We start from the raw sequence: 27245 nt of genomic DNA on the forward strand, positions 1-27245 counted from the left end.
CGTGCCATGTTGAGTCCAGCTGCCCCATGGCAAGGTGCAAGGGAGACAGCAGTGAACAGCACGTGGGCCTCTGCCAGGTTACTCACTGCCTTGCAATCCCTGTATTGTCACTACTGGCTGTTAAGCAAGGTCAGAGGAAAGAACCATATTAGGCTGCACTTGGTGACTTCACTGGTCCCACGTCATGCTGATAAGTTATTCAAGAAAAGTTTTCCTGCATCCCAGTTGCACACCCCAGCACTTAGAGCTTAAGCAATTGGAATTGGGACTGGGCTGCTGTGATGCAGAATCCACACAGCACCAGCACAGCAACAGGCACGTGGCAGGACAGAGGTCTCCAACGACACAGGACAGAGGTGAAATTACACACCTGACACATTCTGTTGCTCATGGGATTCAATTGCTAGTAGAAGGGAGGGTTGTCTTTTCAGAGTAACTTCTCATCACGGTGAAAAAACCCAATGAATGAAAGTAATTGCTTCATTAAAAGCCAAAGGGACAGACAGCCCCACCTGAGACACTTCTAAAAATGGATGCCAGCAAGGTGAGTGTCAGTGAGCTCCTGCCTCACACAGAGGCTGAGGGAGAACTCTCATGGGGCTCACGAAGAAGGGCTAGCCTGAAGGAAGGATGAACTGGTTAGTTCCTGAATTCAAGTTAAATGGTTTAGTGCTAATGTTTTGTTAAAGGCTGACAGTCTAAACATACATATTGTTAAGGGTGAGGAGCCATGTGAGGACATTTTTTTCCATAGTTAGTCATCATGGCCAGGGCTGGATGCAGTAATTGTTCCATGGGAATAGCCAAGGACCCCATCACTCCACAGGGAATATTTCCACTGGAGGAGCAGACCTCTCCACTAAGACAGAGGCAGCAGGCACAGCCAGCAGTCCAGCTGAGCTGGAGGTGACACAACACAGCACAGGAGAGCTGGGGATTGCTCAGCCTCTCGGGCTGCTGACACCTCACAGGCCTTTGCAGGGTGCTCTGGACATGCTGCCTCTCGCAGGCCACACTTCTCCTGTCATCTGAGCTTAATTGGACCAACCTGATCAAAAGCAGTCTCCACGATAAGACAGGATGCTATTGCATGCCCTGGAGCAGCACGATGAGTAAGGCAGCAGTTTTACAAGCACTTCAGTTCACAATTTAACACCTGAGCTTTATGTTGGGCCAGTCAGTCACGTGCAAGGGAACAACCAATGCAACACAGCTGCAGAACCCTGGCTATCTCCAGCAGCACTGCAGGAGGCAGGCAGGCTCACTGGCTGCAGCCCTGGAGGATTCCATGAGACTGAATATTCCCCTGAGAGGCTCTGTGCAAAGTCACACACAAGTGGCCAAGAACCAAAGCTAGAGAGGCCAAAGCCTCCAACTCCTCTTCATGACCCATGGAAATGCCTGTGGAGAGCAAGAGGAGGGGAGGAAAGGCTTCATCTCTTCTCCTCATTATGGGTGATTGGGACAGAACCATCACTGGACACCACACAGGGAATATCACCTTAAGTGTCCTTTCTTTCTTTTTGAAATTGTTATTAAAGTTGTTAATTGTTATTAAAGTTGTTGCTCTGTAGTTTTCCAAATAGGAGGGAGGAAAAAATAATGATGCAGGGGATTTATTTGAAAGTTGCCAGCAAAGCCTGTGTCTCTGTGAGCCCATCCAGGAGCTCAGAACTTCATTATTACTTATTTCCTAGTACAAGCATTCTACCTTCTACATGACTGAAAGGAAGGTAAAGTACCCTTTGCAAAACACCACAGAAGAACAACTCAGTAGTGTATCAGATGTGGTTATGAGAAAGCATAGATAAATGCATCACCTATTGCCAGTTCTCTCAGAGACTGCAATTCCCCACCAAGAGCAGATTTCCTGTGAAAAATGCAAATGATAGTGCTGTGCCCATCAGTGATCAGACTCATCACCACAAAAGGTAGCAGCTTACTTCCTGCCCATCTTCCTGCTCTATCTTGCCTAGCTGGTGACTTCAGTGTGAGAGTGCTTCTTCCACATCATATAGCAAATAATATGGGAGAAAGTATGACTCTGAAATTAGAGCTGCATGTAGGTGGAAGTAGCAGTGTGTTTCTTAGAACTCATTAAAACTTGAAAATATTTCAATGTACAAAAGTAGACAGCTCCCAGAGTGGACACGACTTTAAAAAGTGGTTCTGAAATGACATTATGACAGCATAATTCATTGGAAATTAACAGCACAGAGAAACCAAACACCTGGTTTAGAGAAGAGCTGTAACTCAATAGAAAAGAACCTCAATAAAAAAAACCTCAACGAAAGATGCCTCTCCATAGTACAGAAATTCTGAAAATCCTGAATTCTAGCAGCAAATGCCCTGAACAGAGACTTTGAGAACCAAAGTGATTCCAACTAAACTACAGTTCAGGAATTATCCTTGCTGCCAGGTTTAGAGCCAGCAGATGATGCTGTACTGTCCAGCACCAAATCCCATATTCTCCAGGTGTAAGCACAGTGGGACTGGCTGTCAGAGAGCAACAGCAGCAGCTTCTCCCCAGTGGCAGACAGAAATCAAAAGCACTGGTGATGGTCAGCAGAGCACAACCCTGCACCAGTGAGAGGCACAGTCCTGTAGGACCTGAACAAGGAGAGCTGAGCAGCTCTTGTGGATTCACAGAATCATGGAATCATTAAAGCTGGAAAAGACCTTTAAGATCATCAAGTCCAACTGTTAACCCACAACATTCCTTCACCATTTAACCATGTCCTCAAGTGCCATATCCACACATTTTTTGAACTCTTCCAGGGATGACTCCACCACAGTCCCTGTGAAGTCTGATTAAATGCTTTACAACCCTTTCTGTGAAAAAGAAATTCCTAATATCTCATCTAGACCTTCCCTGGTCCACTTGAGGCCATTTCCAGTCCATTCCTCCTATTTCCAAAGATGGGACATACACAAAATTACACCTTCAATTTATACTCTGCTGAAAAACAAAGATCTTTAAGTATCTGGGGTCATAGTCAAACTACACAGTTAACAGTGGAAGAAATCCTCTGTTCAACACAAAGCAGAGAAAATTTTAACTGGACAAAGAATTGCAGAAACTGCCATTTGAATTCAGAGGAGTCTGATTCAGAACAGCAGCTCTACAAGATTGTGATGAAAACTGAGAATCCCAAAGGAAATTTCACTATAATCAATTCCATGAGAGGATGGCTGCAGTACTTTAAAGCTATTTCTGAACCATGCTTGAACTGCAGGCAAGTTCTGTCTGTGGCTCAGAGGTGTTGCCACTGTAAGCTGTAAAAATAATTCCACCTTCAATATTTAGAAATCAGAAGGATTTGCACAGAAATGTCCTGCTGGGAAACTTCCATCAGCTGTAGAAGACTTTAGTGCTACCAATGTTACACAAGTCTCACTAGACCCAACTCTGCTCTTCATAATATGAGTGCTTGCATGAGATCCTCAGACAACTTTTCTTCTTCCTCCTCTACCGTTAGTGGAATGGCCTTGAATTAAACTGTAAAAGTACAGAAGTATCTACATGACTTGGAGGGCCACAAACCCTGTGTAGGGAGGAATTATTTAAGGTTGTACAAAGGGTATAATTAGAAGCTGTTGAATGAAGTAAAGCAAATGAACAAGGCCAAGTATGAAAGCTTCCTCTCAAAGCATGATGCCTTCTAGCACACAGGGAGCAGAAAGGCTTCTAGAGCTGCAACAGAGAGTGACACAGAGCACTGCAACCCCTAACTGCTGCAGCACCCAGAGCAGCCCTCAGAGCACCCAGGCAACATGGAAGAATTGTGTTACCTAAAATACAGGATGCTGGTTTTCTCAAGTCTGGACTCTGTTCTGGAGCCTAATGTGTGTCAGCACAGCTTCCCAAAGCAAAATACAAGCCAGAAATGCTGCTTAGTCCCTTAAATAATGATGTACTGTGGGTGTAGTCAGGATACAATGACCTGGGCTTAATTCTCTCCTACCTGGGCTGTGTGGCTGGGCTGCTCTGCACACAGAGCTTGCCAACTGTCCACAGATGCTCCTGGAAGGCAAGAGTGAGGTCTGCCCTGTGGTATTTTTCACACAGGACACATGCTGAGTGAAGCAGCTGGGCCAGAGCCTGAGGCAGCACCACTGCAGGGATTCCCACAACCTGCTCCTTGCCCCTGCCCTTCCCTGGATGCTTCTCTAGAGGTGGCAGGAAGAGGCTGAAGGCCAGATAAATTGTGTCAGCAAGGACAGTCTGTCCCTTTTTGCTGATCTTCCCAGAAAGCTTTTGATTTCCTGCCAAGTGATGCTGCTGCAAGAACTGTACAATATCCACTAAAGCTCAGAGCTAGGGAGCATTGTCAGAGCCAGGCTGTCAGCTAACAAATCAGGGCAGCAGGGAGGCACATCTGCTCTCATTTTACATATTTTCCTTTCTTTCCATACCAAATTCTAAACATGCTAAAAGACAGTCTGCAATTCTGGGCAACAATTTATTTAATCACTCAGTGTTTTGTTGCTTACTTTTCAAACTTCAAATGTTGCATCCCGTGTCCTACTAAAATGTAGTCTCCACATAACAGCAACACATCCTTCCTTCTGGAGGTAGAGTATGAGAACATGAATGACAGGATGGATGCAGTGCTAGGGATTACTCCTGCAGCTGACACCTTCCTACTTCTCTGTCACACACTTATCTTTCCAACCAAGTCATGGTCATCCAGGCTGCTGGAAGACAGGCATTTTTTATCATTTTAGGATCACTGCTTATGTTTGCATCATGATGCATCTTTTTGTTGAAAGAGCAAACAAAATGATCAGATTAAGTAACCATTCTTTGCTCTGACAGTCACTGTGAGTTTCATACCAAATGGTAAGCATATACATAAATGAGTAGCAAACTGTCCAAGGATTGTAATTACTGGATGAAGTATATTCCCTTGTGTGCTTTTACAGCTTTAAGTACTAGTGTGCAGGCTGGTTTGTATCCATTATGGTTGTGTTTGTCCCCACCCATTTTAAAAGTAAAACCTATGTCTCTCTAGGAAAGCATCCTTTCTCTATTGCTGAGAGGGACATAGTCCTGAGACAGGATTTGTTCCACAGTGCTGTGGACTTCACTTTCCCCTTTTGAAAAGAAACTTGCAAAGAACTGCAATAAAACCAGACTGTTCACTCTCCACGTTTCTTCTGCCTCTTCTTCAGTTAGAAGCTTGTCAGTCTGAATGAAAATATTTCTCATCACAGCAAGCAGTCACTGATGGCTCAAGCATCTGTGCCCTCTTGTGTACATTCCTGCTCCTAAGCCATATAACACTTCTGAATTCCCTAAGAGAACTCATTCTCAGTGATGCATTCAAGCCCACAGAACAGAATCAGGAGAAAAAAATCCCCACATTATTCTTGAGAGATGATCTGAGGCATACAGCAGATGCCAACTGGCTGCCTTCTCACCAGGAAAACCAACCCCAAACCCTCCAGCTGCCAGAGAACAAAACACTAAATGTTAGTCAGAGAAGAGTGAATGCATTCCCTTCAGCTTAAGCTGAGCTCAGTGGCAGCAGATACTCAATTACCACAGGTTCTAAAACTAAAGTGTGAATAATAAAAAGGCACAATGTTTCTAGTGTACATGAAACGAAGAGCAGAAAAGTACCTCAGCTCATCTTTCATCAGCAGGTAAAAGAGGATTTTATGAAGAGATACTGAAATGTGAGGAAGAAAGCATTTTGCTAACTGGAAGGCAACTTTTTTTCCCTCAAATCAGCAAATTCCTAAATAACACGTACCCTAGGAGGATAATTAGCCTAATCTTAGTTCATACACTTACTTACCCTAACTGAAAGACCAAGTTAATGACAGAGAAAGAGAACCCAAGTAAATTCATGCTTGCTGGACATCTGCAATGTAAAAGGTTAAGAACAAGGTCAGCTGTATGAAGGCAACTGTGATGCAAGAAGCACTACCATATTTTATTTACCAAGTCTTTTGCTGAACACAGTGGAAGAATCTGCAAGTTAAGCAGATACATCCATGGGCTCTAAGCTCATTTTTCTGAGTGTTTTTCCTATTACCATTTTAATGGGAGTGGGAAAGCCCAAATATACACACTGAAAACCTCATTTCTGTAAACTGAACTCCCTCCCTCTCCCTTGGAGAAAAAAAAAATTACACTCGAATTTATGGCCACTTTGCTAATGCTTTGTATTAAAATATTCCTGTAAGACTAAAAACAATGCAAGCATGGAAATATTTTCCTTCTAATGTTACAAAGCAGTGCTGCCACCCAGGAATGCAGAGCTTTTCCTGTATTCTGAATCATGCCCATTTACAAACCAAGTAATTATTTCAGATTCTAGGACAAAGACACTTTCCATCATTTGGTTTACATTTGCATGGCAATACCAGTTAGATGTGCAGATTTACCACACAAACTTGTAAAATCTTACATAGATTACAACTTTTGCATATCTTGAGCATATTTCAAAGCTAGAGAAACATATGAAATATTTCCTAAACAAATTAAGAGACATAGAGTTGAAGCAGTTCTTCCAGTAGTTATTAGCAACACAGACATTTCTTAATTCTAAATTTGCAAAAGTATCCATGTATTTCATTACGAAAATGCAGTAATTGAAAATGAACTTGTTTCCAATTAAAATAAGCAATCATAAAGGCTCCTGTGCAGTCATTTTCTGAAGTTTAGACTATGCACTTCAGATGTATGCAGAACCAGATCTCCAGATGCTGGGGTAACTTCAGAGTCCAGTGAGGTGCCATCTTAAGCACGACTGCTGACAAAGCCAGGTATCACCAGAATGATTTGGTGAAAGAAAGGTACCAAAAACAGAAATTGATGCCAAGTTCTTAATTCTCATGGGAATACAGCTCCATTACTTCCTCCAGAGACCTGTCCTGCAACTCCTCTAAACTGACAAAGGCTCACTTAAGCCAAGCTTGTAGCAACTTCCAGTTTGCAGTAAGCAGAAAAAAGCTCTGCTACTGGTGGCATTCTACCAAATCCAAACTTCATGTTTTATACTAATTATTAGCTGCCCAAATAGCTCAATGGATCTGCAATAACTTCAAATATAAATTTCAAGGTATCACATTCACCTGCAGGAACTCTAGGGTGCTTTACAAGGTATGAATATTCATACTTAAAATTTAGTTCCAACACTGTTGGAAAATTAATACTAGCTATTTACCTTACTTGTACACAAGAAATTAAACGCTGTTCTAGGTTACAACTTAATAATCCATGTAATGAAATCAGAGAATACCCTGAGTTGGAAGAGACTCATGAAGGCCATCAAGAACAACTCCTGACTCCACATAGGGCAACCTGAAAGTTTAACCATGCAGCCAAGAAAAGTGCTGTGAGAAGTGTTGTCCAAACACTTTTTGAATAGAGGCAGGCCTAGGACCATTACCATATCCCAAGGGAGCTTGTTCCAGTGCTTGGCCACCTTCTCATTTCAGAAGAACTGTGTGAGAATCTGAACAGATGTTGTTTTGAATAGTACATGGTGCTAAAATGGTTTCATGGGTGTGGGTTGGGAGAAAACACAGAAAGGGAACAAAACACCAGTAGAGATGCTCCATTTTTATTTATTCAGCAAACATTTTTCCATGTGATTTTTAAATGCCATGCAAGAACTAACTAGGATTATGAGATGCTGGCTGCTTTTCTGTGATGAAGCTTTTTGCTAATAGGATCTTCTTCCAGAAATGAAGACCTTTGGTTTGCTAAGGTGTCCCAGTTCAGGTAAGTACAGTTACTAATTTCACCCACAATTGAAGTGTATTTACAACAGTGCACATTACAGTTATTCTACAAAGGGTAAGACTCTCTAAGTTTGTCCTAGTCCCTATCCCAACCAGGCTTTCACTCCTTCAGTATTAGAGGTGCCTTCACCTGCTCAGCCACCTCCTTGCCCAGCAGGGTCTCCACGATGGCCAGGCCGAACTCGAAGCTGGTGCCGGGCCCGCGGCTGGTGAGGATGTTGCCGTCCCTCTCCACGCGGCTCTCCGAGTACGAGTAGTGAGCTTGGGCAACAGCAACAGGGTCAGTGCCAGCACTGGGCCACAGCTGCCACAGGGGCACAGGAGCTCAGCACTGCTGCCCAACCCTGCCTGCTGTCCCCAGGGAGGAATGAGCTGCAGGGGGCTCATTCCCAAGGTGTGGGAATGCCCCTCTGACTCTAAAACCTCAAGAAGGGCTCACGGAGCCTGTCAGCTCCCATGAGGTGACTTCTGGAAGTCAGACTGCTTTTGTGGAGCTGTTCACAAATTACTTTTTTTCCTAAATGCATGCAGAAGATTTTGGGGGAAGCCATCTGCTCACCTCCAGCCCCATTAATGCTCACAGAATGACCTTCCCAGCGTTTCACCATCACTTCCCTTAGGATGGAGAAAGAAGTGTGGAGTCATCAGCTGCCACAGAACCAAAGCATTACTCACAGGAGAGTGGGAAAGATGTTCCCAGAGTTCGCTGTTGGGACCACTAAGGCATAAAACCAAAGGGGCAAGAGATGGCTCAGCCGCAAGAGGATAAAGCAATAAATGCTCCTAACATGACAGCAGCAGCAGAATTCCCCCAATGAGAATGTTAGTACAGCCCTCTATTTTCCAGTGATGTAGACTCACTTCAGAGAGAAAAATAAGAGAAAAAAGCTCTTTTCCTCTCTCTAAATTGTGGTATCAGGTAAAAAAAAAAAATCTGAGAAGGGTTTGGACAGAAACATACCTCCATTCATCATTTTGTCTTTGGCCAAAGGGTGTGTTGTGACTTTGCTTCCATACCCTATGCCATGTGCCAGAAGAGCAGTAGGACCTGTAAGAACATAAAGTTGAGGAATGCCTCCTGCTACAAACACTGACAAGAACAGACATTTGGGCATTAGGACCCCCAGGGGTCCAAGCTCACTGTGGCCAGACTAGTTTTTATAAAAACTGATGCCAGCTGTATCTCTGAAGCAAAAAGCTCTCACATTACAGTTTCCACTGATGTCCCACCCATGACTGAGCTGCCTTTGAAGGAGTGAGGAACAACCCACTTCCAGACATTTTATTTAAAATTGCTTGGCATTAAAAAACAAAAGGTCTGCATTTCAATCTGAACATTAACTACCTACAATTACTTTACAACCTTGTTAAACCTTGAATTTAGAGACTTAACAGATAGGATTTCATTTGAGCAAGTCTTTACACACTGCATAATGTGCCAAGCAGTATTTTGGACAGATCATGGACTAACTATTCTGTTTTTGGTTTCAAGAGTTTCTCTTTTCTTTTTATACTTTCTCCTTAGCCTGAATTGAGGAAAGAATTTGTGTCATGAAGTGCTAAGTCATCAGACAGGAAATCCTTATGGGAATTCCAAAAGAAACTGAAGGCAGGATTTGTCTGACATGAGTTTCATTTCTGTTCATTCATTTAATTCTGGGTTTAATACAGGAAATAACCTCTTGTGTTCAGTTGGAATGAGCTCTAAGAACCATCCTGCTTACAAGCAAAGGCCCCTGCAGGTGTCAATCTGGATTGTTCTGCAAGAGGCACAGATAAAGAAGCAGAAAAGTATCACTGCCAAGCTGAGGAACATTCACAGCTCTGTGTGCCTAGCACCTAAATGAGGAAGAAAAGCAGAAACCTCTCCCAAACTATGTACCAAAAAACAAAAGTGAAAATCCCCTCCTGGAACACACTCTGAGTGCCTTTATGCATTCAGCATCTCTCTCCTCACTCTCAGCTTCAGGTCCCTAGACCAGCCTTCAGTTGCAGTACTGGCAATTTTTCACCCTGCTTTTTAAAACACAAATCTTACAAAGTTCATGATCTGGATACCAAACTGTGCAGAATATGTAAGCAGGCAACCCTCTCCTCAAACCAAGTCCATTTTTTGCTGCAGCTCAGGAAGGGTGAGACTGTAATTCTATATTTCTGGCCTTCTTTCTGAAGCTAAAGGGCAGGAGTGGCTATGTGAGATAAATTTACAGCAATGACATTCTGCCAGTGCTGTATACTTGCAGAAAGATCATCAGAACAAGAACATGCCTTAAAAAAAATCCTAGCACACTACCTTTCACTTCTGATTTTAAAGACAAGTAACACAACTGATTGGAAGGCACTAGGTAACAAGCAGAGCTTGCAGGGTAAGTGTTCACAATTATTTTTAAGATTTCTCTGCTACTACATTTACAAAAAAATCAGATGCTGAAAGGCATATATATATATATATATATATATAGGCACAAATTCCTGGCACTAAATTACAGGAACACAGATTTCTAAGACAGGAAACAGTCTTTATGCTCCTTCAAAATACCCAAATGCTTTACAAAGCAAGTCACTTTGTTAACCCACCTGCACATATTGCAGCAATCAGGCCTTTTCTGCTTTCCTGGTCCTTCAAAATGTCTTTCACAGCAGCAGACTGAGTGAAGAAAAAAGTCATTGTTTGGAGTTGGTTATTTGAATTGTGGTTGAAACAGTTTTCACTGAAATTTCATAAACATGGTTTTGTAGTTTTGTACAGAAAACCAATTAGAATTTTCCCTCGCTGCCTCAGGAGAGAGAGCAATGAGAACATTAGGAAGGAGAAAAACTGAAACCAAGACATACTTGTTCCAGAAGGAAAGAGGAAGGATATCAGAAGGAATTGCAAGGAAGTACCTGATCCACACGAAAGCTGGTCAACCCATGGCCATAAAAAGTTGTTTGACCATACAGGACCAACAGCAAATATTATTCATAAGATACCTCCAGACAGTATCTATCATTCTTAACAAGATTTATACAGGATAGTTGTCTCACACTCCACGGCTTACAAAGTCTGTGACACCACCTAAACCTTATTTGATAGATCCATTTGTTTGTCTGCTTGCCTTCCACAAGGAATTCATACCACCACTGGAACACTTTTGCACCAGAGAGAATTCTGCAAAGGAGCAGAGTCCCTTGGGTTTGGACAGTTTTGTGTCTTAGCAATAAATCTTCATTTGCAACCATTTCATCTTCATATGAATATGAACAGAAATCTTCCCATAATGCACAACACCTTTCCATTTATATTCTGTTTTACTAGGAAGGTACCCATAGCCAAGAATTTACCCAGTTGTCCCACCTATATAATCACAAGAAGGCTTAAGACCATTACCAATTAGTTTTCTGATCCATTCAGAAGAGAATTTTTAGATGCTGAACTGAATCTGAATGATTACTAAGCAAGTGCTGACCACCCCACTACTCATGAGAATGACCATGAATTTTTAAAATGCCAGAACTTTACCTCAGACAAGTTTTGAGCTCCAAGGTTCCCTCCAGGTAGGACCACAACATCATAAGGCCCCTAAACAAAGATAAATCTGTTTGTTGAAGAGAGGCTGATACATACATTACACTGTTCACATACATTACAGTGTTTGGAGACCACTGCAGCTGATTCAACTAGCAAGCAAAGAAATCTACCTTTTCTTTCTCTAAACAACACTTTATGATCAAAAACAAGATCCAATAATGAAAAAACACTATTTCCTGTTGCAGTAAAAGCCTTTTATCAGTTAAGTCTCTCACAGAACTCAGTTTTAAGCCTAGTGCACTTAGAAGCTTCAGCAAGCAAGTGACAGCTCTTGTGTTGTAAAGACAAGTGGTTTTGCTCCAACCTTACTGTACAGGTCTAACTATAACATAACTTTTGAGTTGGCCCAAATCACAGTATTTTGTCAAGCCAACTAACAGGAAAAATAAAGCATTTTACAAAAACAAATACCTGGGCAGAATTCTGTCTGAACCTAGCAGGCTACAAAGCAGGATATCACTGAAGGGGAGCACAGTAGGATGTGCAGTTCTGTAACTCACTGCTACACAGAGTTAACACAACATGTAACATATGTCCAAAGATAATGCACAAGCTTTCCAAATTCACCTCAGAAACTGTAAGAATGACTATGCTGGCCATTATATCAGAGAAGTGATGACCAACCTCTTTCCTGGCATCTTCAAGACTGGCATCAGGACAAATGAAGACATCTCGACTGCACTGCACTGGTTCTTTTCCTGTTAGGCCTGCAACAGTCACCTTGATCTAACAGGAGAACAAATACTTGACTATAAAAAAAGAACTTTTCTTATATGTTAGTTCTTAAGTACTACACAGAACAAGCAAAGCCATACTGAGAGCTTGTTCCTCTTATGACAGCCAAAATGGGGAGCACAGTGATGGAATGACAAAGGTGGTGGGAGAAGGTAATTTTTATTTCAGTCATTTCTATGTAAGTGAAGCTGGTGTGTTTAAGTAGTTAAAGTATTATTTTCATTCCTACTGAGATGATAACAGTGTGTTACTACAACTGCAAGAGTAACAAACAGCAAGAGGAATCCCAACAGACAGAATTGTAGTTAATAAATGAATTTCAAAAGTAACTGATGAAAAGCTATGCAATGTCATGAGCTGTAATGTACTGAGCTTTTCAGACCCCTAAAAAAGAGGTATTTCCAGTTACTATACGTGAGAGTAGCTGTGTTTTCTGACAGAGTAGGATTTACTTGAAACATTTGCTCTAGTCCACATTAGACTTGTATTTTGAAAAGTCACCAAGAAATGTCAGTTGTCAGGCATGCTCATTAGGTGCACCTAACAAATATTTGCTAATCAGTAAGATGATAAGGGTAAATTTTCACTTCACCCAACAGACCACACACTGAATTCCTGGCAATGAACATCAACTTGAGACAATGATTTCCCCCTGACGAGGCACACACAAGGATTTTTCACCGTCTGCTTACTCACCCCAGCTCGTCTCATAACATCAGTGGGGATTACAGTTTCCATCTCCTCTGCCCCTTTAGCCAGAATCACCAATGCTCTCTTTGAGGCCATGTCTGGAGGGGCTGCTATTAGGGAGATGGTTGTGAAGAAAGGGGCTGAGGGAGGTAGAAAGAAAATGTGGTTACAAGGCAAATCCCCTCACATGGATCCCTCCTTATGCTGACATTGAAAAGTAATTTGTACTGTTGCATGTTCTTTCATTCAAACCACCTCAAAATGGTTCACTAGCTTAACTCAATATTCTTAGCAATCCTGTTTAACTAAGGAGCTTTTTAAAAAGAATGAATTATGATATTAAAACTAGCACTAAGGCACTTGTGCAAGTGGGAGGCACAGCACATCAGCACCACAAGAGGAAGCAGCTTGGCCTAATCAAGACCTTACAATGACCTGTGTCTGCCAGAAAGAGGGGTTCAGGGTGGGTGGCAGAGCTGTTTTCAATTTGCACACCCTCACTTATTCCGAGACGACTGACTCCTACCCAGCTCAGCACTTACGAAAAGGGCTTGCACGAGCTTTGACCTCATGTCTGGTTTTTAGTTTCCACACAGCATGCTTCATGAGGAGTTTCCTGTGACTTAACAGTGACTCCACCAGTGCCCCTGCAAAATCTCACCGATTTTCTGGGTTATTTTGCAACTTAGTGGGGGAGACGTGCACACACGTGCACATGTGTGATGGGGGAGCAAACCACAGGATTTAGTAAATGGAACAAACCAGACTTAAGACTTTTTTTTTTTTTTTTAGCTTCTAAATTCAAGTTGAGGTGAATGGCCAAATTTCCATTTGAAGGTTAAGTTAAAATAATTTACATCATATAAAATACCCACTAACTCATACGGGTCTGAGAGAGGTCTGTGAAAGCATCAGTGATGTAAGAAGGTATTTCACAGGTTACTGCCTTAGAAAACTGAGATTTTTGTCCTATGCAGGGACCTTCCATCTAGAACTGCACTGTAGTATCTGGGAGCTCTTCATAAAATGTGATGCATTTCTAGGTGTCTACACAAAATAAAATCATCCTCATCCTGCTTCAACTTCATCTGTTTTCAGGTTTGCTCCCTACTGGTAGCCTCCCTTAGAATATCACTTCTAGAATACAGTAATATATAGCACAACATCCCACAGCATGCTGAACCAGCCCAAGCAGAATAATTCACTGTGTAAAATCCTATTTTTAGGGCAGCTTTATGCACTGCCAATGCAAAAGCCACTGATCAAGTACATCCAAATCACAGGTATTAATAACTTCAGAACAATCTAGAGCTTCTTAATAGCTTGTCTTGAGGGGTATACATTGATTCTGCAAAATTTTCACATGAATTTGACTAGCAAAAAACTACTTGAGTAGCCACCATGCAGAAATGCTGCATTTGCTTTTCACTGAATAAAAATAGTCTAGATCACAGTTTGCAGCCCTGTCTTTCATTCATTCTTTAGATGAAGTCAGGCACCTGATCCTGAAACCTTTACTCTTTCTCCTAGTTTTGCAAAATGCAGTCTCTCCATAGTGCCTTTAAATATTTAGATATTTACTGTATAAGACTGCCAAATCCTCGAGCATTAGTACTGTTCTTCACGCGGGTGCATACGTAAATAGCTGTCCCACTACTATGGAAAGACAATTTTTGAGAAGGCAGAACAAAGTTACACAGACCTAACAGCAGCTTTATTTAATAAGTCATTTAACAAGCCACCTACACACAGTAAATGCGAGTCTCCCATTTGCTGCTCAGTGCCAGCTAAGGCCACCCCAAACCTATCAGCCAAACCCTGCGTGGCTACACGTGCCTTTCTGGAGACTGCGTTGGAATCAGGATAACAACTGTGGCTTTAAAAAAAAAAAAAAAAAATTACACCCTTCAGCGGCCCGCTATTCACAGGAGGGCACAGCCAGCCCGGGGGGAAAGGCCGCATCCCTGCGCTTCCATGCTCGCTCGGACACGGCGCCATTCCACGCAGCACGGACGGCACAAGGCCCGGCCCGAGCCGCCTCACGGGCCGCGGGGGGATCGCGCTCTGCAACGCGGCCGCCCGGGCACCACAACCCCGCCCGGGCACCGAACTGTCCTCCCACACCCACACCCACACCCAGCCCGCCGCAGGGCTCTGTGCTCCGGGCCCGCAGCGGCGGCGGCCACCACTCACCTCAGCGGGGCCGCGGGCGGCTCTGGGAGCTCCGCCCCGGCCCCGCCCGCGCTCGGCCCCACCGCCCGCCCGGCGCGCTCCGCTTTTCTCAGGGGCTCTGGGATCGCAGAGAGCGCTCCGGTGCCCACAGAAATCACTTCCTACGGCGGCGCGACAGCAAAAGGAGCACGTACCGAGCAGAACCGAGCCGTGCTCTTCTCCGCCCTCTGCCCGAAGCGTCTGCTCGACGCTTCTGTTTGGCGAGGCTTGCTGTGCACAGGGAATGGCTGTGGTGCGGGGATGATGTCGGGTTTCGATGTTCTGAAGGACAGACAGAGCTGTTAATGGGGACCTTTAGGACTGCAAAGCCCTGTTGTGTAAGAGCCTGCAACAACTCGCAGGTGCTGGCAGGCCCTGTCAGGCTCTGGATGCCGGGCTCACGAGAGCGCCTGCAGAGCAGCTCAGGTCCGGGTGAGGAGAGCCGGTCATAGCGAAGGACTGTGCTGAGGGCTCTGCTGGGATCGGTGCGGGGTTCAGCTCCCGGTACGGGGCGCTTTGTGTGCTGCCCACAGCGGGAGCTGCTCAGTACCCTTGACAGGCCGGTCCTTGCTCTGTTTGCACACACACACACAGACACACACACGGGAGATACGCTCCCTTCTCAGTTACAACTCCGTGCTCTCAGCGTCGGCTCCTGCCCGAGCTGCGGGCCCGGCTGAGGAACAGAGCCGCGGCCGGGGATTGGCAGCGGGGAGCTGCAGGGGGCGGGGCCAATACCTGGGATTGGCTGCGGGGATGTGATGGGGCGGGACCAGGCCCGGGGATTGGCTGCTGAGGCCGCGGGGGGCGGGGCCTCGCCGTTCCCGTGCCGGCCGGTGCGGCTCCCTCGGCCGGGGGGGATTCCACACGCTGACGGCCGGAGCGCGGCGCTCTCCGGGTCCCTGCGTGTCCCTGCCGTACCCCTATGGCTTCGGCATCTTCGCGCAGCGCTCCGCCTCTCGCCTCCTGGGGATTCCGCGCAGCGCTCACCGGGAAGCCCCAGTGGTGAAAAGGGCGAACGCTGACCGGCATCGCTGAGAGAGCTCTGCGGGCGCTGCCCGGCAGGACTGAGGGGTCGCGCCTCTGGAGGGTCCGGAAAGTCCCGACGGGCCGGGCTTTCCCCGCCGCCCCCGGGATGACGCAGCCAGAGCCCCCGGGGGCGGCCGCTAAGGGCGGGTGCCGGGTGTCCCGCGCGCAGTGCCGCCATGGCTCCGGGCCGGGCGCTGCTGCCCGCGGCGCTGCTGGCGCTGGCGCTGAGCCCGGCACCCGCGGCCGCGCTGCCGTGCACCGCTGACTGCCCGGCGGGTAAGGGCCGGGCCGGGGCGCGGTGCGGCGGCCGCCGTGTCTCGGGCCGCGGTGACCGCCGTGTCTCGGCCCGCAGGTACGTACGTAGCGAGCGAGCACTGCGGACGGGCGGCGGGCGCGGACTGCCAGCCCTGCCCGGACGGCACCTTCTCCATCGCGGCGGGACGCGGCGGCTGCAGGATGTGTCGGCAGTGCGAAGGTACCGGCGGCGACTCCGCCGGGCTGTGACCTCCCGTGGCAGCGACGAGCCCGGGCTGGCACCTGTCCGGCGAGGGGACGAGCCACTCGCCAAATAACGCTACGTGTCTGCGGGGCTACTCACTGGAGCTGCCCGCCTGATTTTTGTGAGAGCAAAGCTCCGAGCCTTTGCTGCACCATGCTGGGCACCTAAAACTCGTTTTCCCCTTGCAGGACTATTTCGGTATTTAAAAGAGTGTTCCTCAACGAGTGATGCTGAGTGCACGTGCAAGGAGGGCTATAGCTGCGGCGACGATGGCTGCACCTTCTGCACCCGCGGCTGTGGTGTGGGCAAGGAGAGCACCAGGAATGGTAGGATCACCTTCCCCAGCAGCTGAAAACCCTCTGCTTCCTGCACCGGCCACACTGCACTGCCTCTCGCACAGTGCAGCAGCAGATAGAGCGAGGACCTCGCAAGATAAAAGCTGCCACTGCTGCTAAACCTTTGCATGGTGCGTGGTGTAAGCTCAGGTGCAGACAAACCCACCACACCCTGAGCCCTACACAGCTCAAATCATGCACCAGTCAGTTCCCTTTGCATGGCAGCTCTTTGGCTGCCAGCATGAGGGAAACTGAGCTGGGAACTCTGGAATTAGGCATGGCTTGTGGCACGCTGTGCCAAATCCACTGGCTTCGTAGCCAAGTACTGTACTGGTCAGTGGCTCATAGGGAAAGACTTGCCTTGCATACTGAACAGCTTATGAAATAGCAATTCTGACATTGTACAAGCAGGCAAAAATAATATTTCATATATTGCATTTTAAATGCTTGTCTTGAACAATTTTGCCTATCCTTGTCTGTTCAAGGTTGCCAGACTTGCCGCAACGGAACCTTTAATGATCAGCCCAACGGCTCCTGTAAGAACTGGACAATGTAAGTAAACTTTTAAAAAAATAAATAAAAAATGCTACAGCTATTATGCTTGACTGGATTTTAATTTTTTTCCCCCTGTTTTGCTGGAAATGTCCTTCAGGTGCTCTGGAAACCAAGTCCTGGAGCCTGGAACTCCAGCAAAAGATGTCATATGCAAACATGCTTCAGTTAACCCCACTTCAGTCACTACTCAACCTACCACATCTCTTGAAATTCCATTTTCTATCACTGTGCCAGGTGAGTCATTGTATAATATTGCTTATGGAGGTAAAGAACTATGACCTACTTAAACATACTGTAGCTCATTCACTTTCCATTAAAGCAAAATGTCTTCTGTGCATTCCCAGTGTTGCAGACTGATCCAGACACAGAGCGAGAGACAAAGTTTTCAGCTAATTCAATGGCAGTTGAATTTTGTTTTGTTAATATTCTTAGAGAATGTTACTTATTTCCTAGGGAAGGATGTTCAGACAGACATGATCAGGATTTCTGTCGCTGTGGCTGGGCTGTCGTGCATAATCTTCTTACTGCCCTTGTGCATCTGCTTCAGTGTCTGGCATAAAAAGAAACTACACACTGTCTTCAAGAAAAGTAAGATAAATATGCTCTTCAGTTTTTCTTTTTGAAACTAGACTGAAGTTAAGAATCTATGTTAAGTGTCTGTTTCAAAGGCATTTACAATAGCTTTGGTTATTTTGGCATTGGAAGTCAGAAGCAACTGAAAGGGAAACCATTTTGGAATTTTTAGTGCAGAAAGCACTGTGGGTATTAGGTCAAGTGCATGGTCCTTAGAAGTGAAGTATTTGTGAGAAATGAAAAAACTCAGCTGAGCTTTGCTGCTCCAGTTAAAGGTCAGCTCAGTTTTTACTTCCATGCATCATCCTTGGCCTGCGTGGCTGTAACACTTTGAGTTCTCTCTGCTCACAGAGAGCACACGTGGCCTGGAGCGAGTGTCTTGGAACTCTGGCTGCAGTAGGAAAGGGGACATCAGTCAGGGTGTACTGCTACACAGGTGCAGAGTCAGCCTGTATCCAGCACTGCCCTCTGAGAGCTGATAAGTCCTGGGCAAGCTCAAGAGTTCAGCACAAAGATGAAGCTGATTCCATTCCATGTTATTTATAGTTGGTTTGTTTGGTTTTTTGGGGTGTTCTCTCTCCCTTTCTCTTCTTTTCCCCTGTCCTAAGGATAAGTTCTGAATAATCTTCTAGTGTAACTCTAAATATAGAAGACCATACCAGTGCAAAAATCTATTATCCTCATTCTGGTCTTCCTTTCATTGCCATGACAAACAGAGCACCAGAGGCCCTGTTGAATTAGGAAAAACCAAGTATGATAAATTAGTTTTACCAGATATACATGCTGTAGAGAAATAATTTCAGAATACAGAATAACTTGGAAGATTTTTTTTCTTCCTGACGTCCTGCATTTTTGACTGAGGGATGGTGAAACAAAATGGTTGAATAAATGAAACAGAAAGAGGACATTTGTCCAGTTCTGGGCCCCTCACTTCAAGAAACATTGAGGTGCTGGAGTGAGTCCAGAGAAGGGCAGCAAAGCTGGGGAAGAATCTAGGAGGTCTTTGAGGAGCAGCTGAGGGAACTGGGGTTGTTTAGTCAGGAGAAAAGGAGGATCAGGGGAGACCTTGCCCTCTACAACTCCCTGAAGGGTGGCTGTAGCCACATGGGGGTCAGGCTTTTCCCCCTGGCAACCAGTGACAGGACAAGAAGACACAGCCTTAAGCTACACCAAGAGAGGTACAGGTTGGAGATGAGGAGGAATTTCTTCCAAAAAAGGGTTGTTAAAGTTTGGAACGGGCTACCCAGGGAGGTGGTGGAGTTACTGTCCCTGGAGGTGCTCAAGAAATAACTGGACACTCAGAGCTCTGGTCTGGGTTACAACATGTATGTTTAAAGATTGGACTAAAAGGTCTCAGAGGTCTTTTCTAACCTAATTGATTCTGTGATGTTCTTTTTCTTCAGTGCACACACCTGAACAGTCAATGCAGGAAGATGATGCCTGCAGCTGCCACTTCCCTGAGGAGGAACAAGGTGAATATCAGGACCACAAATCCACAGAGTTCAGAGATCTTCTGGTGAACTAGAAATTGAACTGTCAAAGTCAGCCACATTTTAATTTTCTTTTGGAGCACAGAACAAGAACCTGTTTATACAAATAGAGCTGGTATCAGCATCTGAGTGTTAGAGTGGAAAAAAGCCTAGCCACTGAGGGAAAAATGCTTTTTTAAATTTTTCTTAATAAAATAATTAAAAAACCCTCCAAAACAGCTTGCTGATTTCCTTCCTCTAGGAGTAAGGATATTTCTAAGAAGTGGTTCTTGATCTACATGTAGACAGAAGTACTGATCTAAAAGCTCTTAACAGAAGTGCAGAATAGTTTTCTGGTCCCTGATTAATGTTACCTGAGCCATAATTTACATGCATCCCAAAAACATTTGAAGCTAAAAAGGAGATCTGTGACACATTGCAGAGTCACTGGTGACACTCATGGTCTCTTACTACCAACCATCCTCTTGAGTCTGGAACTGCAGCTCCTCCTAAAGTCTGGCTCAAGCCCAGCAGTCTTGGGGTTTGTGTGCAAATACAGATGGAGCTCACTTGATCCCATCAGCTCTGGAAACAGAAACAGATCCCTGGCCTCACCACTGCACCCTCCTTACACGCAGGGGAAAGGAAGCCATAAAAATCTTGGGCTGCAGAGTGTTCCACAGCAGCATCTGCTGCTGTATTTCACTGACTGGCTTGAGGGAGGCAGTGGAAACACTGAGGGAAGCTGTGGTTGACTTGAACTTAGACAGAGCTGTTACTTTGCAGCTGGACTGCACCACCTTCAGCCCTACATCATTCAGCTTTGATCTTGTAGGTGATGTAAACTTTATGTGCACTGCAGCTGTACCTGTGGTATCTTTGTGGTACTATTTTTGTAACTGAGGTTGGAAAGATTTTAACATCAGACACTGTATCTGTCTCTCTGATCAAATACTGTTAACTTTGGTCTTGTGAAAAAAGAAAATACATGTTTGAGTCACAACATTCACAACACCATTTTTAACCATTCACAAAACTCACATATTAATTCAGTAAATGTTATTCAAAAATAGAATGTAAATGCACCAATATGTGGGCTAAGGGTGATTTTTCCCTCTCTGATTTCAAGAAAGAGAAAACTTTTGCATTTGAACAATGAGAAGCCATTTCTTCATTCAGCAGGTTACAACAGTAGATTATTTTCACATTTTGATAAACTTACATACAAGTAAATATAAAATAGTAAGTTTTATATAGTGAGAAAATAAGTGCCATAGAAAGCTTGAATTGTGAAGTTTTTATTTTTAGGCCTAGCTCAAGTCTTCTTTCTGTTGATACTTTCAACCAAGAGAACTGAGTAACTATTATGTCAAAATCACAAATTTGAAGGAGTGAACAGGACCTGTGAAAAGCCACTAAACTATTTATAAAGTTATATATTTATAAATCAAAGAGTGACTTTTGCATCATTGACTATACCTAGTCACTGTTGATTGCATCTTAGAACAAGATAAAAAGAATAGTTAATCTTGGCCTTCATTTCTAATGATAAGGTAGAGAATTAATGTACACATCCTGTAACACAAAACATCTGGTGTTTTTTCCTTGGAAAAAAGAGAGATATCAGCTGGAATTTTGCATGTTGCTAGTAAATTCTACATTATTATTAGTATTTTGAAATTTATTTTGAAATGCTTCAAATAAAGTGCAAACCCCTCACTGTCCCCAATCATCTGTGGTGCCCTCAGTCCCTCTGCTGCTTTCCCAGCTGTGGTGCTGAAGGAACAGCTTTGAGGTGCTGCTGAGCCAGCAGGGCCAGGTGGCACGAGCTCAGCACCCAGCAGGGACATTTCTTCTCCTCAACAGTGGAGAAGTGGCAGCACAAGCATCTGCAGAAAACTGAGCTGAGCAAAGTGGCTACACAACTCTGACAAACAACAGCTTCTGGGGGTTGTGTGTCTCTGTTTTTTGTTGTTTTCAGGTTTGGGGGGACATTCACCATGGGAGCTCAGTTTTCTCCTGCATACAAACACTTCAGCAGGTTGAAAACAAACCAAATTTTGGAAAAAGAAAGTCAAGAGGAAGTTGTGTGGAGAGGTAAAAGAGACAATGTACCTTTAGCTACAACACGATAGACTTGAGAAATATTTTTATTTTTAAAAAATCCTTCTAGAATCCACAGTATTGATATTTTTGATACTGCCTATTCAGAACAAGCATAAACCATGTAACCTGAAGAGAGCACTAAACATGCCTGTAAGCAAGCAAAAAGACAAAAAGAAAAAAAGGTATCACACTACTTTTAGTCACCTCCATACAAACTTCAGAGCAACTTTGAAGAAGAACACAATTCTAACCTAGATGTACATGCCTAAACCAGTATTTCCTGGGGTATCTGAAGGATAATTATTTTTCTTAAACTAGATTGGAAAACACAGTGAACATGTATTTGAATGGAGTGCTGGAAAAATACATTATTGACTTCAGAGAAGCTGCACATTGCAGTTCAGCACCACTGTTGTCTGATCATGCTACAATCTCCTCACAAGGGCAAAAAGATCCAAAATCCCACACCCCCATCAACATTATCAGTGTTACAGACATGCCTAATAAAGCAACTTTTTGACTTGCAGTGGCACACCTCAGTACATGTATTACCTTAGAGAAGTAGAAGTGTAAGCACAGGAAATTCTTGATGGTTCCATCAAACTTAAGAGTTCTAATAAGAGAAAAGGAAGCTGTTTTTCTTCAACTTGAGAATTAAAGTATTTAAGAAGCTGAAGAGGAGCTGTGCTCAGGAACCCAGGGGATGTGACAGTAATATTCTCTTGTCCTTGCACCTCACTTGCACTTCTCAGTAGGGTGGGCTATGACCAGAATACTTCTCACAGGGAACAGTGAGGCTGTAACAAACACTCTGCTTTTCAACAGTGATTAAATTACAGAATAGGAAAAAGATTTACTGTGCTGTGGCAGTACTAATTAGCTAACCTTCTATAACTTTCTGCACTTTCCTCCAGTCATTCCTAAGGACACAAAGAGATGATCATATAAATAAAACATGAATATGGTGACAGAAACAAGCACTAAACAAAAGGAGCTTTGGAGGCTTCCCACTTTATCCTATTTCCACATATGGTGGTTGGCAATGGATTAATTTCTTTCTAAGCCTAAATCCTGATTGTCTTGTAGAGGATTTTTAGACATGGGCACTGGGATGGGATACTACACAGTCTAGGCTCTGTAAAATCAACTCATTTCCTCAGCTGAAAAGACCAAGAATAGAGCTGAGCAGTTACAAACAGCCAGAAACCTCCCCATCCCCCTCTTCAGCTTAAGGAAGGAGGATTGTCACAAGCACAAGGAGATATGGATGTCATGAGCAGGAACTACAGAATCATTTAGGTTGGAAAAGACCTTTAAGATCATAAAGGACATCTAAAAGCTAGTTGGAGGGTTGTTCTTTGTGAAGATCTGCAGCATTTTTTCTCCTTCACCAGAATAAAGTTCTTCTGCACATTACAGGACAAGGGCTGCACAGCAGGAAGCAGAACCATAAAGAAAAAATACAGGACTGTGCTAAAATGAGCTTATCAGATATATCTTTTCCTGGTGATACAGGTCTTAACTCTTCCAAGCACAGGTGGATCTTCCTGTGTTTCCAAATTTCTGCAGAAGAATTGCTCAGAAGTAACCAGCTGGTCCTGTCTGTTACAATCCTGACTCAAAAAAGATGCATAATAGCAAAAGAATGAGAGTGTTCAACTAAAGACTCACTGTTCTTCAGAACTCTCTTATATCATAAATATGCCTTGGGAATTGGAGAGGATTCTGATCCCATTACAGCAAGAAACATTCAACTTGCCACATCAAAAGACAAAGATCTGACCTCTGCTTCCTTCACTTTTGTTAATTCCTACTCACATTGGTCACTCCCATTCCCAGGGACAGTTTTACCCCAGTCAAGATTAGTCAGTGATCACAGAGAAATCAGTTAACACTTGCAGCAGGAATTCTTTGTTAACCTGGAACTCAGCTATTAAACAGTGAAGATCCTACACGGCTGACTGCCAAGGAACACACAGTCATTTACAAAACAACCTTGAAAGAACTGTTTTAAACCTCAAGTTGCCCAGTGAGACCCATGCCAACCCTCCCCCGTTAAATACACTTATTTGCCCTGAAATGTGAATCACTGAGCCTGCAGAGATTCCATTTAATTAATAAAAAAACTCTGATAGGGAAGGATTAAAGGGATTATGCAGCCAGAAAACAAAGTAAAAAAATTAAAGTCTGCTTTTGTGTGCCATTCATTTACTGCCTACGCTGAGTGGACGACAGCTAAATGCCAATGATTATTAACATTCCTCTTAATTAGTCAGTGGCTCCTGCCCACACACTGAACTTCTACAGAACTACCTGAAATTTGTCCTCTGATAACAACTATAAGATATCAGATATTGGAGTGATGAGTAATCCTAAGCCTCTGTGATAAAAACAGGAAGAACATGTGTACACCAAATGTGAAAAACCAGATAGAAATTTTTTTTAAAAAAGCATAAGGACACCTCTGACAAAACTGTTTTGTTCTATCATCAGTGTAGATTAAAGTCCTTATCCTCTAGCTCTTTTAGATGATGAAACAGGACAGGTAGTAAAGCAATGACCAGATAGTAAAAATATTACTAAGTTTCCAATAAAATTATTTGTAATAAGAAATGAACAAGTCAGAGCACCATGCAATTAACAGATTATGAAGTAGTCTCAGGCAGGGAAATCTGGAAGGTGATTCTTATGCCTTGTCCATCTCTTGCAATTTGCTGCTTTACTGTTTCTGCACTTCTTCACTTTGGGCCAGAAAAAGTACAAGATAACAGCCTGGCCTGCCCACTCCATCACCCAAACTACTAAGAAAAGAATCAGCAGTGAATTGCTGTTTCCCTTTTTGACATTAGTAGTACCAGTTTTTTTAAAAATTGCATTCATAGTCCTGAGAGATTGAAACATTAAGCTGGAATTCATTCCTTTAAATCCTCAGCTGAATAAATGTCTGTGTAGGCAGCCTCCAGTACAATAATTTGTTTGGAAAACCCCTCAATACCCTACTTTTAAAATAATGAGTGGTGTAAGTTTAAGAACAGGAGTGAAAAATGTCATAGTATGCAGCAATCATACTTATCTCTGCAGCAGGATTAGCTTGATAATTTTTTATTACAACCTTAATTAAACCTCAGGAAGACTGTGCTATTGTTTAAAAAAAATTACAGCATGGACTGCTGATAAAACTGTTGAGGAATACATTTAATGCAGTCAGCTTGGTGTGCAGTGTGAGCTGCAGGTTGAGCTCTGGGTAGTGGGAGCCCAAGGCAAAGGGCAGTGAACTGGCACCAACTCTTTGCAACATTGGTGATCAGACACCAAGGGATGAGACAGGAGCCCAGGAGGAAGAGACAGGAAAGGTAAATTAGTACATTAAACGGAATAAGGCATAAGTACAAAGGGGCTGCTACATAAAAGCCCTGTAAAGGGCAGAAGCCTGCACAAATTGCTTTAGCTCTGATTTCAGAGATTTAAATTACATAAAGACCAAGCTTCTTATGGTGAGAACAAGCCTTGATTGCTCCTAAAAAACCCAAGACAGCAAAGGTGATGGCAGAAGGAAGTTGATGGCAGTAAAGGGGAAAGCAGAGCAGATCACAGCACTCTTCATGCAAGACCCACTCCTGGATAACAACTCTGTCCTGACCTGTCTGCTTTGCTTTGGTCCATTGCTGGGGTGTTCCTCAGCAGGCTGAGCCTCCCATACAGTTCCAGTGCCTGCAGTGATGCTGACTCCTACCAGTGAAGCTACTCAAGAAAAACCAGTGCCTAAGGAATACATGGTATGGGTACTTCCTCCACAGTAAGAAGCCTCTTGATCATACTAAATCATTCTTCAAAAAACCAAATAATAGTCACTTAGCTGAGAAACACATGCTTATGCAAAAAGGCAACAGAGATATAACCTTTTTCAGAAGAGAAAAATTAACAGAAAAAAAAACCCAAACAGAAACACAGCAACCACCCTCAAATCCAACCACAAACACATCAACTCCCCCAAACACAAACACACACACCAATCCCCCAAACCCAACCACACACTGACCCCTCACAAACCCAACCCAAACACACACATACTGATACCCCAACATAAGTACATACACACCCAACTGCCCCCAAAATCCAGCCAAACACACACACAAACACACAGACCTCCCAAACCTATGCCCTCCCAAATGCAGCCACACAAACACACCAACCTCCCCAAACACACACACACACCAACCCCAAACCCAATGAAACACATACACACAAACTGCCCAGACACAAACACACCAAAACCCCCAACCCAACCACACACAAACACATTGAACCCCCAAATCCAACCACACATCAACCCCTCCAACAATCACATTGACCCTCCCAAACCCAAACACACTAACACTCCTAAACCCAAACACACACACAAATACACTGAACCCCCAAACCCAAACACACCAACACCTCCAAACCCAACCAAACACACATCTTCATCACACAGGGCTGCATGTTCAGGTAAGCACATAGTCATCTACACACCTTCAACCAACCTCAGAACAAGAGTCTAGGTTAGAACCCCTCAGAGGTATTAAACAACATTGAAAGAAATTCTTAAGATTAAATACTCCTATGCATACCCAAATATATCCTCTGTAGTGCTACCCACATGTGCTGCAATACAGCTCAAACACAGTGAACAGAGGAAGCATCTTCAAAAAGAAAGTTAACAGCAGGATATAGTTAGATTTTCCTTTGGTTTCCTAATTCTCCAAACAGGCTATTTTCAGCACACATTAAAAAACATAGTATAGATAGGGCAATATAATTTGTTAGCAGAAAAAACCACTTTATTCCATATATGACCTAATGAGGTAGCTATTTCAGTATGCAAAAGAGATCTAATAATCATGTTATGTAGGTGAATAATTAGCTAAAATGTTAAACTTTAAGTCAAAATAATTTAGGTGTTAATGAGAAAAGATATCTGCAGTGACAGAAACACAAAAACCCTCAAACCCCTATAGAATAGACCCTACCAGAAAAAATAAAAACAGGACAAATATTTTTCCAGCCAACATGTATAACTCATTGAAATAACACGTTAAGTTAAAAATGGTAGTAAAATTCAAGGAAGAGATGGGTATTCATGCAATAACAAGCTCATCTGCAATTCTAGTGCCAATACAAAAAAATCAATCTACTGCACACCTCTCTCCTTGTAAACTAAATTCAAGCCAAAGTTTTACACTAGAAGTTATATCCTCTGAAGAAGTCCCTCATACAAATGCTACTGATAAATCACACCTTCTCAAATTCCTGGTTTTGCCAACTGTCACAATATTTGACTAATAACAACTCATGCTTGCTTGCCATAAAGCATTTAGCAACAGGGGAAAGAACTGTTGCATTAGAGATTACATTTCATCCACACTATTTTACACAGAAGTAGATAATTTTGGGGATGTTTGTGATTGGTTTCATTGAGTCTTATTTTTTTTTCAAAGTTGTCTTGGCTTCACTAGAAACTTGTTGTTCATGAGCCATCATATTAAACTAGGAATTGTTGTTTCTTCTCACAATGAAGGATAATCTTTTATGATAGGTTAACATATATTTATTGCTTAGAATTTGCTCAGTAATTTATCTGACCATACTACTGTAATTTATCCATCTACTGCTGCCCTGAGGCACTTGAAAGACTAAATAAGCATCAATGAGAACTTTGAAAACTTTCCCCAGAA

General features: G+C 43.6%; 2 protein-coding genes across 4 annotated transcripts; one reads left to right on the forward strand and one right to left on the reverse strand.

Annotated features, from left to right (window-relative positions):
- Positions 1 to 7561: 7561 nt before the first annotated feature.
- Positions 7562 to 15649, reverse strand: PARK7 (Parkinsonism associated deglycase). Of its 3 annotated transcripts, XM_056508049.1 has the most exons (8): positions 14891 to 14986; positions 14501 to 14630; positions 12761 to 12894; positions 11954 to 12055; positions 11261 to 11320; positions 10336 to 10405; positions 8720 to 8806; positions 7562 to 8019 (listed from the first exon to the last, which is right to left on the reverse strand). In XM_056508049.1, exons 3-8 carry the CDS (start codon positions 12848 to 12850, stop codon positions 7859 to 7861), a joined length of 570 nt encoding a protein of 189 aa, XP_056364024.1. In that variant the 5' UTR covers positions 12851 to 12894; positions 14501 to 14630; positions 14891 to 14986; the 3' UTR covers positions 7562 to 7858. The 3 variants fall into 3 exon arrangements, with proteins under 3 accessions (XP_056364024.1, XP_056364025.1, XP_056364023.1); XM_056508050.1 differs by lacking the exons at positions 14501 to 14630; positions 14891 to 14986 and adding an exon at positions 15121 to 15649; XM_056508048.1 differs by lacking the exon at positions 14501 to 14630 and having other exon boundaries at positions 14948 to 15089.
- Positions 15650 to 15779: 130 nt separating this feature from the next.
- Positions 15780 to 19659, forward strand: TNFRSF9 (TNF receptor superfamily member 9). Its single transcript, XM_056508051.1, has 7 exons — positions 15780 to 16270; positions 16347 to 16469; positions 16682 to 16819; positions 17314 to 17380; positions 17481 to 17617; positions 17837 to 17971; positions 19360 to 19659. Exons 1-7 carry the CDS (start codon positions 16171 to 16173, stop codon positions 19479 to 19481), a joined length of 822 nt encoding a protein of 273 aa, XP_056364026.1. The 5' UTR covers positions 15780 to 16170; the 3' UTR covers positions 19482 to 19659.
- The last annotated feature ends 7586 nt before the right edge of the window (positions 19660 to 27245 follow it).

The sequence above is a fragment of the Oenanthe melanoleuca genome, chromosome 21 (assembly GCF_029582105.1).
Source record: "Oenanthe melanoleuca isolate GR-GAL-2019-014 chromosome 21, OMel1.0, whole genome shotgun sequence".
NCBI lineage: Eukaryota > Metazoa > Chordata > Aves > Passeriformes > Muscicapidae > Oenanthe > Oenanthe melanoleuca.

What these genes read in the sequence shown, in the direction of transcription:
- TNFRSF9 (XM_056508051.1), top strand. Translation starts at nt 16,171, where the DNA reads ATGGCTCCGGGCCGGGCGCTGCTGCCCGCGGCGCTGCTGGCGCTGGCG. An exon ending in CACCGCTGACTGCCCGGCGG is followed by an intron (nt 16,271 to 16,346) that starts GTAAGGGCCGGG and finishes CTCGGCCCGCAG; the next exon opens with GTACGTACGTAGCGAGCGAG. An exon ending in ATTTTCTATCACTGTGCCAG is followed by an intron (nt 17,618 to 17,836) that starts GTGAGTCATTGT and finishes CTTATTTCCTAG; the next exon opens with GGAAGGATGTTCAGACAGAC.
- PARK7 (XM_056508050.1), bottom strand. Translation starts at nt 12,850, where the DNA reads ATGGCCTCAAAGAGAGCATTGGTGATTCTGGCTAAAGGGGCAGAGGAG. An exon ending in GATTGCTGCAATATGTGCAG is followed by an intron (nt 8,807 to 10,335) that starts GTGGGTTAACAA and finishes ATGTTCTTACAG; the next exon opens with GTCCTACTGCTCTTCTGGCA. An exon ending in AGACAAAATGATGAATGGAG is followed by an intron (nt 8,020 to 8,719) that starts GTATGTTTCTGT and finishes CTGTTGCCCAAG; the next exon opens with CTCACTACTCGTACTCGGAG.